Source organism: Pelophylax lessonae (assembly GCF_965119305.1).
Source record: "Pelophylax lessonae genome assembly, chromosome: 10".
Classification (NCBI taxonomy): domain Eukaryota; kingdom Metazoa; phylum Chordata; class Amphibia; order Anura; family Ranidae; genus Pelophylax; species Pelophylax lessonae.
This window is the reverse complement of record NC_138777.1, coordinates 202,901,098-202,918,903: the sequence shown is the minus strand read 5'-3', so window position 1 is coordinate 202,918,903 and position 17,806 is coordinate 202,901,098. Positions and strand designations below refer to the sequence as shown.

Sequence of the window (17,806 nt, the reverse complement as noted above, 5' to 3'; positions counted from 1 at the left end):
AGGTTAGATGCGATCAGGGGGGAGAGGTAGGTTAGATGAGGTCAGGGGGAGAGGTAGGTTAGATGAGGTCAGAGGGGTTCTAGGTTAGATGCGATCAGGGGGGAGAGGTAGGTTAGATGAGGTCAGGGGGGAGAGGTAGGTTAGATGAGGTCAGAGGGGTTCTAGGTTAGATGAGATCAGGGGGGAGAGGTAGGTTAGATGAGATCAGGGGGGAGAGGTAGGTTAGATGAGGTCAAAGGGGTTCTAGGTTAGATGAGATCAGGGGGGAGAGGTAGGTTAGATGAGGTCAGGGGGGAGAGGTAGGTTAGATGAGGTCAGAGGGGTTCTAGGTTAGATGAGATCAGGGGGGAGAGGTAGGTTAGATGAGGTCAGAGGGGTTCTAGGTTAGATGAGATCAGGGGGGAGAGGTAGGTTAGATGAGATCAGGGGGGAGAGGTCGGTTAGATGAGATCAGGGGGGGAGAGGTAGGTTAGATGAGGTCGGAGGGGTTCTAGGTTAGATGAGGTCGGAGGGGTTCTAGGTTAGATTAGGTCAGGGTTGAGGGTTTTTAGATTACATGAGGTAAGTGAGGAGGGGGTTCTAGGTTAGATGAGAGGAGGGGCTCTAGGTTAGATCCAGTTGGGGGGAGGGGGTTCTAGGTTAAATGAGGTCAGCAGGCAGGGGTTCCAGGTTAGATGTCAGGGGGAGGGGTTCTAGGTTAGATTCAGTCTGGGGAGGAGTTCTAGGTTAGATTAGGTCGGGGGAGGAATTCTAGGTTAGATGAGGTCAGGGGAGAGGGGTTCTAGGTTAGATCTGGCTGGGAGAGGGGTTCTAGGTTAGATGAGGTCAGGGGAGGAGTTCTAGGTTAGATGAGGTCAGGGGAGGAGTTCTAGGTTAGATGAGGTCAGGGGAGGAGTTCTAGGTTAGATGAGGTCAGGGGAGGAGTTCCAGGTTAGATGAGGTCAGAGGGAGGGGTTCTAGGTTAGATGAGGTCAGGGGAGAGGGGTTCTAGGTTAGATGAGGTCAGGGGAGAGGGGTTCTAGGTTAGATGAGGTCACAAGAAGAATACAATCACATGTTGGGGTTATCTCTACAATAAAATACAATGTGCAGGTGAATTATCCGCAGTTCCTGGAGATTTGCCAGCAGAGCTTACACTCACTAGGGGGCAGGGTGGGAGAGAAGCCCGGGGATTGGACCTACACATCTCTTTGGTAACCAGGATGGAGACGATCCCGCCCCCGTACAGAGAAGAATATCATTAGTACAGATGATATGGATGGAGATGATCGGGATGATAAGGATCGGTATCTATATGTTAGTAGAATTTTCCTAAAACGATGGAGTGGGCGTGGCTTTTTGCTGGAATCGCGGTCGAGGACGGAGCCTGGACGACGGTCCAATGACTAGACGCTATCTCGATGGGTGTGTCTCTATAACATTTTCTTTTTCACGTCACTTCCCGCCCTCCAATGAAGAGAAAAACTCTCGGTGGGCGGGACTTAACACGGAAGTGATCCGGCAGCACGTGTTTAAGATGAGTCCGGAGGGGAAGAGGCAGAAGGTGCGGGATAATATTATAGATCGGGGTCATGGCCGGGGCGGATGGAGGTGCAGTCAGAAGGGTGTGTAAGGAAGGAGGGGCCTGGGGCAGTCAGAAGGGTGTGTAAGGAGGGCGGGGCCTGGGGCAGTCAGAAGGGTGTGTAAGGAGGGCGGGGTGGTTGGAGGTGCAGTCAGAAGGGGCGGGGCGGTTGGAGGTTCAGTCAGAAGGGGCGTGGCGGATGGAGGTTCAGTCAGAAGGGGCGGGGCGGATGGAGGTTCAATCAGAAGGGGCAGGGCGGATGGAGGTGCAGTCAGAAGGGGTGTAAGGAGGGCGGGACAGTCAGAAGAGTGTGTAAGGAGGGCGGGGCGGATAGAGAGGCAGTCAGAAGGGTGTGTAAAGAGGGAGGGACAGTCAGAAGGGTGTGTAAGGAGGGCAGGGTGGATGTAGGGACAGACAGAAGGGTAAGGAGGGTGGGGTGGATGGAGGAACAGAAGGGTGTGTAATAAGGGCGGGGCGGATGAAAGGCCAGACAGAAGGGTGTGTAAGGAGGGCGGGGTGGATGTAGGGACAGACAGAAGGGTGTGTAAGGAGGGCGGGGTGGATGTAGGGACTGTAAGGAGGGTGGGGTGGATGTAGGGACAGACAGAAGGGTGTGTAAGGAGGGCGGGGTGGATGTAGGGACAGACAGAAGGGTGTGTAAGGAGGGCGGGGTGGATGTAGGGACTGTAAGGAGGGTGGGGTGGATGTAGGGACAGACAGAAGGGTGTGTAAGGAGGGCGGGGCGGATGAAAGGCCAGACAGAAGGGTGTGTAAGGAGGGCGGGGTGGATGTAGGGACAGACAGAAGGGTGTGTAAGGAGGGCGGGGTGGATGTAGGGACAGACAGAAGGGTGTGTAAGGAGGGCGGGGTGGATGTAGGGACAGAAGGGTGTGTAAGGAGGGCGGGGTGGATTTAGGGACAGACAGAAGGGTGTGTAAGGAGGGCGGGGTGGATGTAGGGACAGAAGGGTGTGTAAGGAGGGCGGGGTGGATGTAGGGACAGACAGAAGGGTGTGTAAGGAGGGCGGGGTGGATGTAGGGACAGAAGGGTGTGTAAGGAGGGCGGGGTGGATTTAGGGACAGACAGAAGGGTGTGTAAGGAGGGCGGGGTGGATGTAGGGACAGACAGAAGGGTGTGTAAGGAGGGCGGGGTGGATGTAGGGACAGACAGAAGGGTGTGTAAGGAGGGCGGGGTGGATGTAGGGACAGACAGAAGGGTGTGTAAGGAGGGCGGGGTGGATGTAGGGACAGAAGGGTGTGTAAGGAGGGCGGGGTGGATTTAGGGACAGACAGAAGGGTGTGTAAGGAGGGCGGGGTGGATGTAGGGACAGACAGAAGGGTGTGTAAGGAGGGCGGGGTGGATGTAGGGACTGTAAGGAGGGTGGGGTGGATGTAGGGACAGACAGAAGGGTGTGTAAGGAGGGCGGGGCGGATGAAAGGCCAGACAGAAGGGTGTGTAAGGAGGGCGGGGTGGATGTAGGGACAGACAGAAGGGTGTGTAAGGAGGGCGGGGTGGATGTAGGGACAGACAGAAGGGTGTGTAAGGAGGGCGGGGTGGATGTAGGGACTGTAAGGAGGGTGGGGTGGATGTAGGGACAGACAGAAGGGTGTGTAAGGAGGGCGGGGTGGATGTAGGGACAGACAGAAGGGTGTGTAAGGAGGGCGGGGTGGATGTAGGGACTGTAAGGAGGGTGGGGTGGATGTAGGGACAGACAGAAGGGTGTGTAAGGAGGGCGGGGCGGATGAAAGGCCAGACAGAAGGGTGTGTAAGGAGGGCGGGGTGGATGTAGGGACAGACAGAAGGGTGTGTAAGGAGGGCGGGGTGGATGTAGGGACAGACAGAAGGGTGTGTAAGGAGGGCGGGGTGGATGTAGGGACAGAAGGGTGTGTAAGGAGGGCGGGGTGGATTTAGGGACAGACAGAAGGGTGTGTAAGGAGGGCGGGGTGGATGTAGGGACAGAAGGGTGTGTAAGGAGGGCGGGGTGGATGTAGGGACAGACAGAAGGGTGTGTAAGGAGGGCGGGGTGGATGTAGGGACAGAAGGGTGTGTAAGGAGGGCGGGGTGGATTTAGGGACAGACAGAAGGGTGTGTAAGGAGGGCGGGGTGGATGTAGGGACAGACAGAAGGGTGTGTAAGGAGGGCGGGGTGGATGTAGGGACAGACAGAAGGGTGTGTAAGGAGGGCGGGGTGGATGTAGGGACAGACAGAAGGGTGTGTAAGGAGGGCGGGGTGGATGTAGGGACAGACAGAAGGGTGTGTAAGGAGGGCGGGGTGGATGTAGGGACTGTAAGGAGGGTGGGGTGGATGTAGGGACAGACAGAAGGGTGTGTAAGGAGGGCGGGGCGGATGAAAGGCCAGACAGAAGGGTGTGTAAGGAGGGCGGGGTGGATGTAGGGACAGACAGAAGGGTGTGTAAGGAGGGCGGGGTGGATGTAGGGACAGACAGAAGGGTGTGTAAGGAGGGCGGGGTGGATGTAGGGACTGTAAGGAGGGTGGGGTGGATGTAGGGACAGACAGAAGGGTGTGTAAGGAGGGCGGGGCGGATGAAAGGCCAGACAGAAGGGTGTGTAAGGAGGGCGGGGTGGATGTAGGGACAGACAGAAGGGTGTGTAAGGAGGGCGGGGTGGATGTAGGGACAGACAGAAGGGTGTGTAAGGAGGGCGGGGTGGATGTAGGGACAGAAGGGTGTGTAAGGAGGGCGGGGTGGATTTAGGGACAGACAGAAGGGTGTGTAAGGAGGGCGGGGTGGATGTAGGGACAGAAGGGTGTGTAAGGAGGGCGGGGTGGATGTAGGGACAGACAGAAGGGTGTGTAAGGAGGGCGGGGTGGATGTAGGGACAGAAGGGTGTGTAAGGAGGGCGGGGTGGATTTAGGGACAGACAGAAGGGTGTGTAAGGAGGGCGGGGTGGATGTAGGGACAGAAGGGTGTGTAAGGAGGGCGGGGTGGATGTAGGGACAGACAGAAGGGTGTGTAAGGAGGGCGGGGTGGATGTAGGGACAGAAGGGTGTGTAAGGAGGGCGGGGTGGATTTAGGGACAGACAGAAGGGTGTGTAAGGAGGGCGGGGTGGATGTAGGGACAGACAGAAGGGTGTGTAAGGAGGGCGGGGTGGATGTAGGGACAGACAGAAGGGTGTGTAAGGAGGGCGGGGTGGATGTAGGGACAGAAGGGTGTGTAAGGAGGGCGGGGTGGATGTAGGGACAGAAGGGTGTGTAAGGAGGGCGGGGTGGATGTAGGGACAGACAGAAGGGTGTGTAAGGAGGGCGGGGTGGATGTAGGGACAGACAGAAGGGTGTGTAAGGAGGGCGGGGTGGATGTAGGGACAGACAGAAGGGTGTGTAAGGAGGGCGGAGCTGCATTAAATTTGTGTTTTATATTTTTTCTCAGCTCCAGGAGGAAAACCAAGATTCGGTCTCTGCTCACAATGATCCAGTCTCCACCCCCCATAATCCTTTCTCTGCCCACAAGGATCTGCTCTCTTCCTTTATGGATTGGTGTGGAAAATCTGGAATCCACCTTAACCCGAAGGTAAGTCTCTGTGTGCTGGTGACCTCCCTCTTCTGGCTGAGCTTTGCCTCTAATCAGTGGCCTTGTGTCCCCAGGTGTCCATCAGCATGGAGGGGACGGTGGCGCAGTATGGGATGGTGAGCCGCCAGGATATTCCAGCTGGAGAAGTTGTGTTTACCATCCCCCGCTCTGCCCTGTTGTCACAACACACTACCCGGATCCAGAAAGTGCTGGAGGAAGGTGAGAAGAATGGAGTTCCCCTTTAAAAGGAAGCCCAACTCCTGCCCAGCATTGGCTCAGGGATGACAGCTTCCAATGGATGCTACTGTGTGTGCTATGATAGATACATCTACCACATTAGCCCACCCCTGCGGGATGAAGACACGCCCTCCCAGTGGGCGGTCTGGGGCGGTACATGGGCTCCCAATCAGTGACAGTTCTTTTGTTTCCTCTTGCAGAACGGAAGAGTCTGGACAGTGCATCCGGCTGGGTTCCCCTTATCCTCTCCCTCATGTATGAAGCCACAGACGCCAGCTCACCATGGGCCCCATACTTTGGGTTGTGGCCCCGGCTGGTTCCCCCTGACCTCCCCATGTTTTGGTGAGAACTGCGGATTGGCGGGGAAAAGACATTACATGACCACACTGGGCAGAGTTATATGTCTGACATGAGTTTCCTTGGTAGGTCAGAGAAGGAGCGATCTGAACTTCTGGAGGGCACCGGGGTGCTGGACGCAGTCAGTAAAGATCTGCATAATATTGAGCAGGAATATAAGACAATCGTCCTTCCCTTTATCCTGAGACATCCAGAGAAATTCAGTCCTCAGACTCACACACTGGACCTCTACATGAGGCTGGTGGCATTTGTCATGGCATACAGGTGAGTGTTCCTTCTCGGTGCTGCTGATCTTGTGCAACCTCTTTGCAGCCACTTCCTGTCTACATACACTATATTGCCAAAACTATTGGGACGCCTGCCTTTACACACACATGAACATAAATGGCATCCCAGTCTTAGTCTGTAGGGTTCAATATTGAGTTGGCCCACCCTTTGCAGCTATAACAGCTTCAACTCTTCTGGGAAGGCTGTCCACAAGGTTTAGGAGTGTGTCTATGGGAATGTTTGACCATTCTTCCAGAAGCGCATTTGTGAGGTCAGGAACTGTTGTTGGATGAGAAGGCCTGGCTCACAGTGCGCTCTAATTCATCCCAAAGGTGTTCTATTGGGTTGAGGTCAGGACTGCGCAGGCCAGTCAAGTTCCTCCACCCCATGCATCCTCCAACTCACTCATCCATGTCTTTATGGACTTTGCTTTGTGCACTGGTGTGCAGTCATGTTGGAACAGGAAGGGGCCATCCCCAAACTCTTCCCACAAAGTTGGGAGCATGAAATTGTCCAAATTGTCTTAGTATGCTGGCACCTTAAGTGTTTCCTTCACTGGAACTAAGGGGCCAAGCCCAACCCCCTTAAACACCCCCACACCATAATCCCCCCTCCACTAAATGATTTGGACCAGTGCACAAAGCAGGGTCCATAAAGACATGGATGAGCGAGTTTGGGGTGGAGGAACTTCACTGGCCTGCACAGAGTCCTGACTGAACACTTTTCGGGTAAATTAGAGTGGAGACTGCGACTCAGGCCTTCTCATCCAACATAAGTGCTTAAACCTCACGAATGGTCAAACATTCCCATAGTCACACTCCTAAACCTTGTGGACAGCCTTCCCAGAAGAGTTGAAGCTGTTCTAGCTGCAAAGGGTGGGCCAACTCAATATTAAACCCTACCGACTAAGACTGGAATGCCAATAAAGTTCATGTGCGTGTTAGGCCCCTTTCACACTATTGCGACGCAATTTTACCGCGATTTTGACACGATTTTGAAAGCAATGGCAAGGCTATATGCCTCAAAACGCATTAAAATCGTGGCAAAGTAGTGCAGGAATTACTTTTGAAGTCGGTGCGACTTCAAAATGCACTGATATGAATGGGGCTCATTGAAAATAATGGAAAACGACTTGTCATGCGATTTTGCGGTCCAAAATCGCGGGAGAAGTCGCACTAGTGTGAATGGGGCCTAAAGGCAGGAGTCCCAATACTTTTGACAATATAGTGGAAATACAGAAAACACCCAAACATTTTTTGTTTTATTTTAAACTGAATGGGTTGTTTTTATAAGGTAAGGGTTCACGTACCCTTACCCAAATTTCCCAAAGCTGCGTAATGCACATGCGCTTAGGTGCATCAAGTGTGTGTGTGTATTTATATGTGTGTGTGTATGTATATATATATATATATATATATATATATATATATATATATATATATATATATATATATATATATATATATATATATATATATATATATATATATATATATAGCAGGCGTCCCAATACTTTTGGTAATATAGTGTATATTTGAGTGGTGGCTGCATGGCATTTCTGAGGACTGGTTTCCTGATGGTGACAACACTGGACCATGGCTGTGTAATGTGTGTTGTAAAGGCCACTTGTAAGTCTACATGTGAAGCCTCTGCGACAGGGTGACAACACAAAAACACAATGGGAGCCAGGGACCAGATGTTGTCACCCTATAACAGGAAGTGCCTGAACAATGACCATCATGGAAGGATCACCAGGGATTATTATAATGATAATTGAAGATTTAATAAGATTGAAATTATGTTAATATGATAACAGATCTGAGATTCTACTGACTGGGGTCACATCTACTGCAATGAACTGTAAAAGCAGCATATGTCACCTCCGAACAACAGATTACAGGAGCTGAAGTCAAAGGTGGAGTCACTGCCCATTGTGCTATGAATAGGCCTGAGCACTGCTCTGTGCCTCCAGCTGTGCTTTGATTAGGCCCCACCTTTGCTGTGTGCCCCCAAATGTGCTCTGAATATGCCCCGACACCCACTCTGTGCCCCTAGCTGTGCTATGAATTGGTCCCATGCTGTGTCCCTAACTGTGCTATGAATAGGCCTTACCTCTACTCTGTGCCTCCAGCTGTGCTTTGATTAGGCCCCACCTTTGCTGTGTGCCCCCAAATGTGCTCTGAATATTCCCTGGCACCCACTCTGTGCCCCCCCAACTGTGCTATGAATTGGTCCCACTCTGTGTCCCTAACTGTGCTATAAATAAGCCCCCTCCTTTGCGCTGTGCTATGAATAGGCCCCACCCCCAGCTGTGACTGCTAAATACTGATACTGGTACTGGTGGTACACCAGGAACTGATAGAGGCATCCTGTGTGTGATATATAGGGCTGTGTATATTTTATGACATCATTATAGGGCAGTGACTGCTATATACTGGTACTGGTGGTGTAACAAGAACCAATAAAGAGAATCACTTGTCTAGTCTGAAATGAAGGGCTGTGTATGTTATATAACCTTTTTTTTAGATCAGTGAATGCTATATGCCGGTACTGGTGGTATACCAGGAACTAGTATAGAGCCATCCTGTGTAGGGATGCACCGAAATGAAATTCTTGGCCGAAGCCGAATAATAATGAAATGCTTGGCCGAAGGCCGAACGCGGTGTTTCGAATTTTTTAACATAAAATATGCCCATTAGCGTGCCCCTTAACATAAAATATGCCCATCAGAGTGCCCCTTAACATAAAATATGCTCATCAGAGTGCCCCTTAACATAAAATATGCTCATCAGCATGTCTCTTAGCATAAAATAAGGGGCACGCTGATGGGCACATTTTATGTTAGGGGGCACTCTGATGGGCACATTTTATGTCAGGGGGCACGCTGATGGGCACATTTTATGTTAGGGGGCACGCTGATGGGCACATTTTATGTTAGGGGGCACTCTGATGGGCAAAACAAAACATTTAAATCAGCATTGCTCTTAACATAAAATATGCCCATTAGCGTGCCCCTTAAAATGAAATATGCCCATCAGAGTGCCCCTTAACATAAAATATGCTCATCAGCATGTCCCTTAGCATAAAATAAGGGGCACGCTGATGGCCACATTTTATGTCAAGGGGCACTTTATAGGGCACTTTAATATAATTAGCATGGCAAGTGGCAACAACATATGGCAGTCTGCACACTAATGCTTGTGCAGCTGCCAGCTACCGTATTCTTCTCCCCCAAATGTGCTCAGCTCCACATCACATACCTCAACTGCAGCCAGAGCCAAAAGCCGCGAACAGGGGGGCGGGGCGTGGACCTAGTGTGAAGGAGCCGCCAGTCAGGAGCAGGGGGCGGGACGTGCGCGTGACGTCACACCCCCTACTCGCGGCCGGACAGGACACCGACGGCGTGTGAGAAGGGAGCCGCGAGCCGCAATGAGGAAGGTGAGCGGTCAGGGCGGAAGCTACAGAGGATCATTGCATACATTATCAGAGGGTTACTTACTGCAGAGGACAATTTTTACATAGATCATAATAGAGGACCGCGAGCCGCAATGAGGAAGGTGAGACATTGTTCGGCTCAAAATTATTCGGCCTTTTGATTTATTCGGCCGAACACCGAAAGTGCCATTTTCTCTATTTTCGGCCTAATAATGTTCGGCCGCCAAATATTCGGTGCATCCCTAATCCTGTGTCTAATCTGATATGAAGGCCTGTGTATTTATATGATATCTGTGACATCTTAAGAAAGATGGACTGAGCTTCATTGAAACGTCGGCAATAAAATCACTGCTGTTTTTATCTACCTCCTCTGCAAGACCCATCTATACCAGTTTAGGATTTATGACTCTTTATAGAAAGGTGACTGCTATATACTAGTAATGATGATATTCCAGGAACCAACAGGACGTGTCTGGTCTGATATGAAGGGCTGTGTATATTATGACATCATCATAGAATGGTGACTACTATATACTGGTGGTATACCAGGAACCAATAGAGACGTCCCTTGTTAGTCCGATATGAAGGGCTGTGTACAGTATAATATAGAATATTATTTAGAATAGTGACTGCTTCATACTGGTACTGGTGGTATGCCAGTAACTGATAGAGACATCCCATGTGTAGTTTGATATGAAGGACCATGTATATTATATGACCTCATTACTGAACGGTGACTTCTATATACAGGTACTGGCGGTATGAAGGACTGTGTATATTATAAACAACAGTGACTGCTATGTACTGGTGGCATACCAGTAACTGATAGAGACATCCCATACGAGGGCTGTATATATTCTATTACTTCATTATACAACAGTGACTATACTGGTAGTACACAAGAAACCAATTAAAGAGTTATCCCCCTTCAGGTCTGATATGAAGGGTTGTGTATATTATGACATCATTACACACTGCTCAAAAAAACTGAAGGAACACTTTGAAAAAAAAAATCAGATCTCAACGGGGGAAAAAATCTCATGCTGGATATCTATACTGGTATGGACTGGGTAATGTTTTAGGAATGAAAGGATGCCACATCGTTTGATGGAAATGAAAATTATCAACCTACAGAGGGTTGAGATCAAAGACACCCCAAAATCAAAGTGAAAAAATGATGCAGCAGGCTAGTTCATTTTGCTAAAATTTTATTGCAGCAACTCACAATGGTCCTCAGTAGTTTGTATCGCCCCCCCACGTGCTTGTATGCATGCCTGACAATGTCTGTGGGAAGCTTCTAATGAGACGACGGATGGTGTCCTGGGGTATTTCCTCCCAGATCTGGACCAGGACATCACTGAGCTCCTGAACAGACGAAGGTGCAACCTGGCAGCGTTGGATGGACCGAAACATAATGTCCCAAAGGTGTTCTACTGGATTTAGGTCAGGCGAGCGTGGGGGCCATTTAATGGCATCAATTCCTTTTATCCTCCAGGAACTGGTTGCATACTCTCGCCACATGAGCCCGTGCATTGTCGTGCACCAGGAGGAACCCAGGACCCACTGCACCAGTGTAGGGTCTGACAATGGGTCCAAGGATTTCATCCCGATACCTAATGGCAGTCAGGGTGCCATTGTCCAGCCTGTAGAGGTCTGTGCGTCCCTCCAGGGATATGCCTCCGCAGACCATCACTGACCCACCACCAAACCGGTCATGCTGAACGATGTTACAGGCAGCATAAAGTTCTCCACAGTTTCTCCAGACCCTTTCACATCTGTCACATGTGCTGAGGGTGAATCTGCTCTCATCTGTGAAAAGCACAGGGCACCAATGGTGGACCTGCCAGTTCTGGTGTTCAATGGCAAATACCAATCGAGCTCCACAGTGCTGGGCAATGAGCACAGGGCCCACTAGAGGAGGTCAGACCCTCAGGTCACCCTCATGAAGTCTGTTTCTGATTGTTTGGTCAGAGCCATTCACACCAGTGGCCTGCTGGAGGTCATTTTGTAGGGCTCTGGCAGTGCTCATTCTGTTCCTCCTTGCACAAAAGAGCAGATACCAGTCCTGCTGATGGGTTAAGGACCTTCTACGGCCCCATCCAGCTCCTCCTAGCGTAACTGCTTTTCTCCTGGAATCTCCTCCATGCTCTTGAGACTGTGCTGGGAGACACAGCAAACCTTCTGGCTATGGCACATATTGATGTGCCATCCTGGAGGAGTTGAACTGCCTGTGCAACCTCTATAGGGTCCAGGTATCGCCTCATACTACCAGTAGTGACACTGACCCTAGCCAGATGCAAAGCTAGTGAAAAAAGAAAAGATGAGTAAGGAAAAAAAATGTCAGGGGCCTCCACCTGTAAAACCATTTCTGTTTTGGAGGTTGTCCTCATTGTTGCCCATCTAGTGCACCCGTTAATATCATTAACACCAAAGCAGCTGAAACTGATTAACAACCCCCACTGCTATTTAACGCACCAGATCAATAGCCCAGGAGTTTAATTGACTTGATGCTATACTCTGATTAAAAAGTGTTCCTTTTAATTCTTTTAAGCGGTTTACAATGTTGACTGGTATATAGTGGTATTGGTGGTATACCAGGAACCCATTAAGAAACATCCAGTGTGAAGTCTGATATGAAGGGCTGTGTATATTATATGACCTCAATATAGAATGGTGATCGCTATATACTGCTACTGGTGGTATACCAGGAACTAATAAAGAGACACACCCAGGTGTAGTCTCATGTGAAGGACCATGTGTGTATGTTATGGCATCGAGGAAAGTCCCTCTTTGAACTTGTTCTGTGTGTTCCAGTTTCCAGGAGCCGATGGAGGATGAAGAGGATGACATTGGGAAGGAGGTCCTTCCTCCTATGATGGTTCCTGTGGCGGACTTGCTGAACCATGTTGCAAGGCACAATACGCACTTGGAGTTTGCGGCTGTGAGTCTCTGGCTTGGTTTCATGTCTTTTTCAGGCTGTGTTTGGTATGAAGGGGTCATTTATTGTGTGCTGTTACTTCCAGGACTGTCTGCGAATGGTGACCACGCAGTCGGTTCCAGCGGGCCATGAGCTGTTTAATACTTATGGCCAAATGGGGAACTGGCAGCTTCTACACATGTATGGCTTCTCTGAGCCACATCCAGACAATATCAATGACACAGCCGACATCCAGATGACCGTTCTGCGGGAAGCTGCTCTGCAAGGTGAGTGATGATCAGCGCCAGCCATGTTGAGATGGTGTCCTGTGACTTATCCTATGCAGGTCCTCTTTTCAGTGGACGATGTTAGCAGGAGACAAGCTGAGATTGGTGCCTGTGGTTTATCCAATGTACAGTCCTCCTTTCAGTGGGTGGTGTTAGCAGGAGACATGCTGAGATGGGTCCATGTGGTCTATCCTATGTACAGTCCTCCTTTCAGTGGGTGGTGTTAGCAGGAGACATGTTGAGATGGGTCCATGTGGTCTATCCTGTGTACAGTCCTCCTTTCAATGGGTGGTGTTAGCAGGATACATGCTGAGATGGGTACATGTGGTCTATCCTGTGTACTGTCCTCCTTTCAATGGGTGGTGTTAGCAGGAGACATGCTGAGATGGGTCCATGTGGTCTATCCTATGTACAGTCCTTCTTTCAGTGGGTGGTGTTAGCAGATGGGTGCCTGTGGTCTATCCTATCTATATACAGTTCTCCTTTCAGTGGGTGGTGTTTGCAGGAGACGTGCGGAGATGGGACCATGTGGTCTATCCTGTGTACAGTCCTCCTTTCAGTGGGTGGTGTTAGCAGACGTGTGGAGATGGGTCCCTGTGGTCTATCCTATCTATATACAGTTCTCCTTTCAGTGGGTGGTGTTAGCAGACGTGTGGAGATGGGTCCCTGTGGTCTATCCTATCTATATACGGTCCTCCTTTCAGTGAGTGGTGTTTGCAGGAGACATGCTGAAATGGGTCCATGTGGTTTATCCCACAAGACTCAGATTTTAGCTGTTGAGTTATCATAAGGTTGTATTTGTAGGTGCGGAGTCAGAGGAGCAGAAGGCAAAGCTGCAAGAGAGGTGGTCCTTCTTGTGCCATATGGAGATGGTGGGGGAAGAAGGAGCATTTGTCTTTGGCTGTGAGGAGGTGCTGACAGATGAAGAGCTGAGGACCTGTCTGAAGGTAATGGCAGATGTTCTTACTGCATGAATCTCCCAACTCTGTTATCTCATAGTGCAGCACTTTGTGCCTCCAACTGGAAGAGGGAAGGGCTATCCTTATAACCAGTTTACCTTCTGTTCACCCTTATCAGTAGAAAAATGAGAGGTGGAATCTAATTGGCTGGAAGTGCAATGGCCCCTCCTCCTGTATATAGATTGGACCGGGTGCTGATGTCTGGTAGAATCTGGAGCAAAAGTGGACCTCTGAACAGAACAATACGTTTCCCAGTTTTGGGTAAAAAATAAAAAGCAATTAGTAGGTACCTGCCTTACCTTAATATAGCGCCATTTATTACTCCAGAGACACACAAATAATTTTTTGAAACGCAATTAATAGTTCTGTACAGTGGCTCCACATTGCCATCCTCGCTCTGCCGCCATCTGTGCTAAGACCTGGAATATGCACATAGTTTTATTTTGAAGAGCCCCAGAATGTAAAACCCACATCTCTGTCCATATATCAGATAGGAATTCTACATAGTGTGCTGGGACAGGGGTACATGTTTTACTTAACCTCTTGTTGACTGCCCTAATAGCAGTTTTACTACTACAGGACAGCAGGCGTGCACAGGATCATGTGTTATTTATATATATATATATATATATATATATATATATATATATATATATATATATATATATATATATATATACGTGATCCTGCACTTCTGGGTATCGTGCGCAAATGCGTGCCTCTGGTGGCTCAGTGCCACTGTCCTTATACACAGCGGGGGCCAATCAGCAGGTACCATGGACTCGATGTCCGCCGGCACCTGCCGATCATCCTGCATAGACAGAACTGCGATCTGTCTAGCCCACGTTTCACTACAGAGTGCCTGTGATCCTTCTATATAGGATCACAGGTCTTTGTGATAATTTCACAAGCCACGCCCCCCCCCCCCGTTAGAATCACTCCCCTAGGCTCACATTTAACCCCTTGATCACCCACAGTGTGTTAACCCCTTCCCAACCAGTGTCATTATTGCAGTAACTGTGCATATTTTTAGCACTGATTACTGTAGTAATGTCACTGGTCCCCCCTAAAGTGTCAAAAATGTCAGTTAGGGGTCCGAACTATCCGCCGCAATGTTGCAATCCTGCTAAAAATCGCAGATCACCGCCATTACTAGTAAGAAAATAAAAATGACAAATCTTTCCCGTAGCTTGTAGACGCGATAACTTTTGCGCAAACCAATCAAAATACGCTTATTGCAATTATTTTGACCAAAAATATGTAGCAGAAAACAAATTGGCCTTTAAATGTTAAAAAATTTTGATTTTTTACATTTTTTTTTTTTTTTTTTTTTTTTGTGGAATGTTGTATAGCAGAAAGTGAAAAATATAATTTTTTATTTCAGAATTGTCGCCCTTTTTTTTGTTTATAGCGCAAAAAAATAAAAATCGCAGAGGTGATCAAATACCACCAAAAGAAAGCTCTATTTGTGGGGAAAAAAGGATGTCAATTTTAGTTAGGTACAACGTCGAACGACCACGCAATAGTCTGTTAAAGTAACACAGTGCCGAATTGCAAAAAATGGCCTGGTCATGAAGGGGGAAAATCTTCCAGTCCAGAGGGGGTTAAGAGAATTCCTTGGGGATGCCCAGGTCACCAGAACTAGTATCCTCATTGGAACATTTCCCCTCTATTACTTTTCTGGGGACAACCCAAATTTTGGGGTTTTCTTTTACTTTCATATTCAATGATAATGGCAATCAGGACAAACAGAGAGGGGGAATTTCCGTAACATCGGAATAGACAGCAATAAAAGCCTGAAAGGTGTTCCAATCCCTCTCCACTCTACTCAAACCTAAAAAAAAAAAAAAGTTTTGCCTTTTAGTTATACTTTAAGTTTATTAGTTTTACCTAGCGGGAGAACCCTTACTTCCAGATGGTAGCAAATGGTGATGGGCTCCGGAGTGTTCGAGTCGTACTTGCCAGGAAGGCGTTACCATACACCACCAATCATAAACAGCAAGGCATTTTCTGACCCGCAGCTGCACATACAAACACTGGCTATGATTGGCGGTGTGCAGTGCCGGTGTTCTGCCGAGAACTGCAATCCCATCACTTCCGGTGACTGTACATCATGAATAATTGGAGAGTTCAACAACTTGGTGTTTTCGCAGAACAGGCGGCAGCATATACACTCCTGTACACGCTATAATAAGTGGAAATCGTTAGTCCGCCCACTAGTAACCAAAAACATGGCCGCCTCCAAGGTGGCAACAACTAGTGGGTGGACTAAGAATGTCCAGTCATTATAGGATGTATCGGAGTGTAAAGGCGGCCGGTGTTCTGTGAAAACATCAAGTGGTGGAAATCTCCAATTATTCCTGGTGTACACTGACCGGAAGTAACTGTACACTCACCGGAAGTGACGTCATTGGAGTTATCGGCAAGTTGGAGTTTTTGTCAGAACGCCGGCGTCCTGGTATGTAAATCACTAAAATCCACCTGATAACACAACACGTGGTCTAAATGTAGCAGCCATTTTCTTTGATAATGGCGCCTTCCAGACCCCGCGATGGCTGCCGTATTCACAAGTTACACTTTGTCTTCCAGCTGCTTTGTATGTCTGCCGAAGAGTTTGCCGAATACAAGGAAAATGATGGCTGGGAAGAGGATGAGGATGATGATGAGGAGGAAGAGACTCTGACCTATGAGAAAGTGGCTTGTATGCCATTGTCTTGGCGCAGGCTTCTCCATGCCAGTGCAGAACTGACCATGAAGAGCTACACAACCAATCTGCACAGCGACCAATGTGTCCTAGACGATCCCGCCGAGTACGCCAAGCTGAGCAGCAGACAGAAGTATTCTCTTCAAGTGCGCTATGGACAGAAACGAATATTACAGAGGCTGATGGAACTGACTGCTGGCTGAGCCACCAATACTAACTGAGTACTACAAGTACTAGTAATATGTGACGCTTCACAATGATAATGAAAAATGTTCATCAGAATGTTGTTGGTTTCTGGAATCCAGATCGGTGTGTGCTATGGTGAGGGGTAACTCTATATTATTGGCCATGGTGGGTTAACTCCACATTCACTGCCAGGTCTGTATGTTGTACGGACCTGACAGCGGGGGGGGGTTTCACATACAATCTGGAGGCTGCAGCCACCAGGATTGTGTGTAAAACTAACAGGCAGATGCATTTGGTGGCTGCGCTGTGACCTGATTGCCTCCACACCCCACCCCCCCCCCCCACCCCCCGTACTGACCCTGTCACTTTCCCCATCTAGCATAGCAAGGAAGGAATGTATTGTAATGTGATCTGCATTGCAATAGATTCAGTGGAGCCCCTGCATGTCTCATTAAAGAGAACCTGTCGCCTAAATATCATCACATAGGGGACTCTTTTTCTCTTTCCATCACATAGGGGACAAAGTTAAAGTGATTGTAAAGTCTCTTTAAAAAAAAACAAACACGTTATACTTACCTGTTCTGTGCACTTGGTTTTGCACAGAGTGGCCTGGATCCTCGTCTTCTGTGCTCCTGGCTCCTCCCTCCTGTTGAGTGCTCCCACAGCAAGCAACTTGCTGTGGGGGCACCTGAGCCGAGTCACAGCTCCCTGTGTCCATTGAGACATGGAGCCGCGATCCGGCCCTGCCCCCTCTCTCTCCTGATTGGGGTGACTGACTTTGATTAACAGCAGCGGGAGCCTATTGCGCCAATGAGGAGGAGAGTCCAGGGCAGCTGAGACACTCCTGCACCATCTCTGGATAGAGATGGGCCCAGGTAAGTATTAGAGGGGCTGCTACACAGTTTTTTTTTTTTTTTAATAGAAAAAAAATGTTCTTTATAAAAAATTGTTACACCGAAGCACCTAAAATCCCACCCCAAAAAATGTTGAGAACCCCCCATCCCCATGTTTATGCATGTGCAAACATAAACGCATGTGTCAGGGCCCCTACGTGTGTATATTGCCACGCACGCCAGAGTGAGAGCGAGAATTCTAGCACAAAACCTCTTCCGTAACACTAAACTGATGATCTACAGAGGGCTTTTGAAGTGTTGCCTATAGAAAATATAGAGAACTGAAGTTTGTTGCCATTTCACAGTCGCACACAAATTTAAGGTTTGACATGTTGGGTATCTATGTACTCAGTGCAACCTCGTCTTTTGTATTTTTATCAAAAATGTGGGTAATTTATTGCACTTGCCCCTAAATTTACTTTAGTGTGTTTTTTTGACTGAAATTTTGCATTACCTAGACCTTTGTGGTAGTATCA

At 48.8% G+C, this 17,806-nt stretch overlaps 1 protein-coding gene across 1 annotated transcript; it reads left to right on the top strand.

Annotated features, from left to right (window-relative positions):
• Nucleotides 1-1,433: 1,433 nt before the first annotated feature.
• On the top strand, nt 1,434-16,472 carry SETD6 (SET domain containing 6, protein lysine methyltransferase). The gene is made up of 9 exons (XM_082269750.1): nt 1,434-1,543; nt 4,948-5,088; nt 5,163-5,307; nt 5,526-5,667; nt 5,752-5,946; nt 12,199-12,325; nt 12,408-12,588; nt 13,393-13,535; nt 16,137-16,472. The coding sequence occupies exons 1-9, from the start codon at nt 1,517-1,519 to the stop codon at nt 16,452-16,454; spliced, it is 1,419 nt and encodes a 472-aa protein (XP_082125876.1). The 5' UTR covers nt 1,434-1,516; the 3' UTR covers nt 16,455-16,472.
• Nucleotides 16,473-17,806: the final 1,334 nt, after the last annotated feature.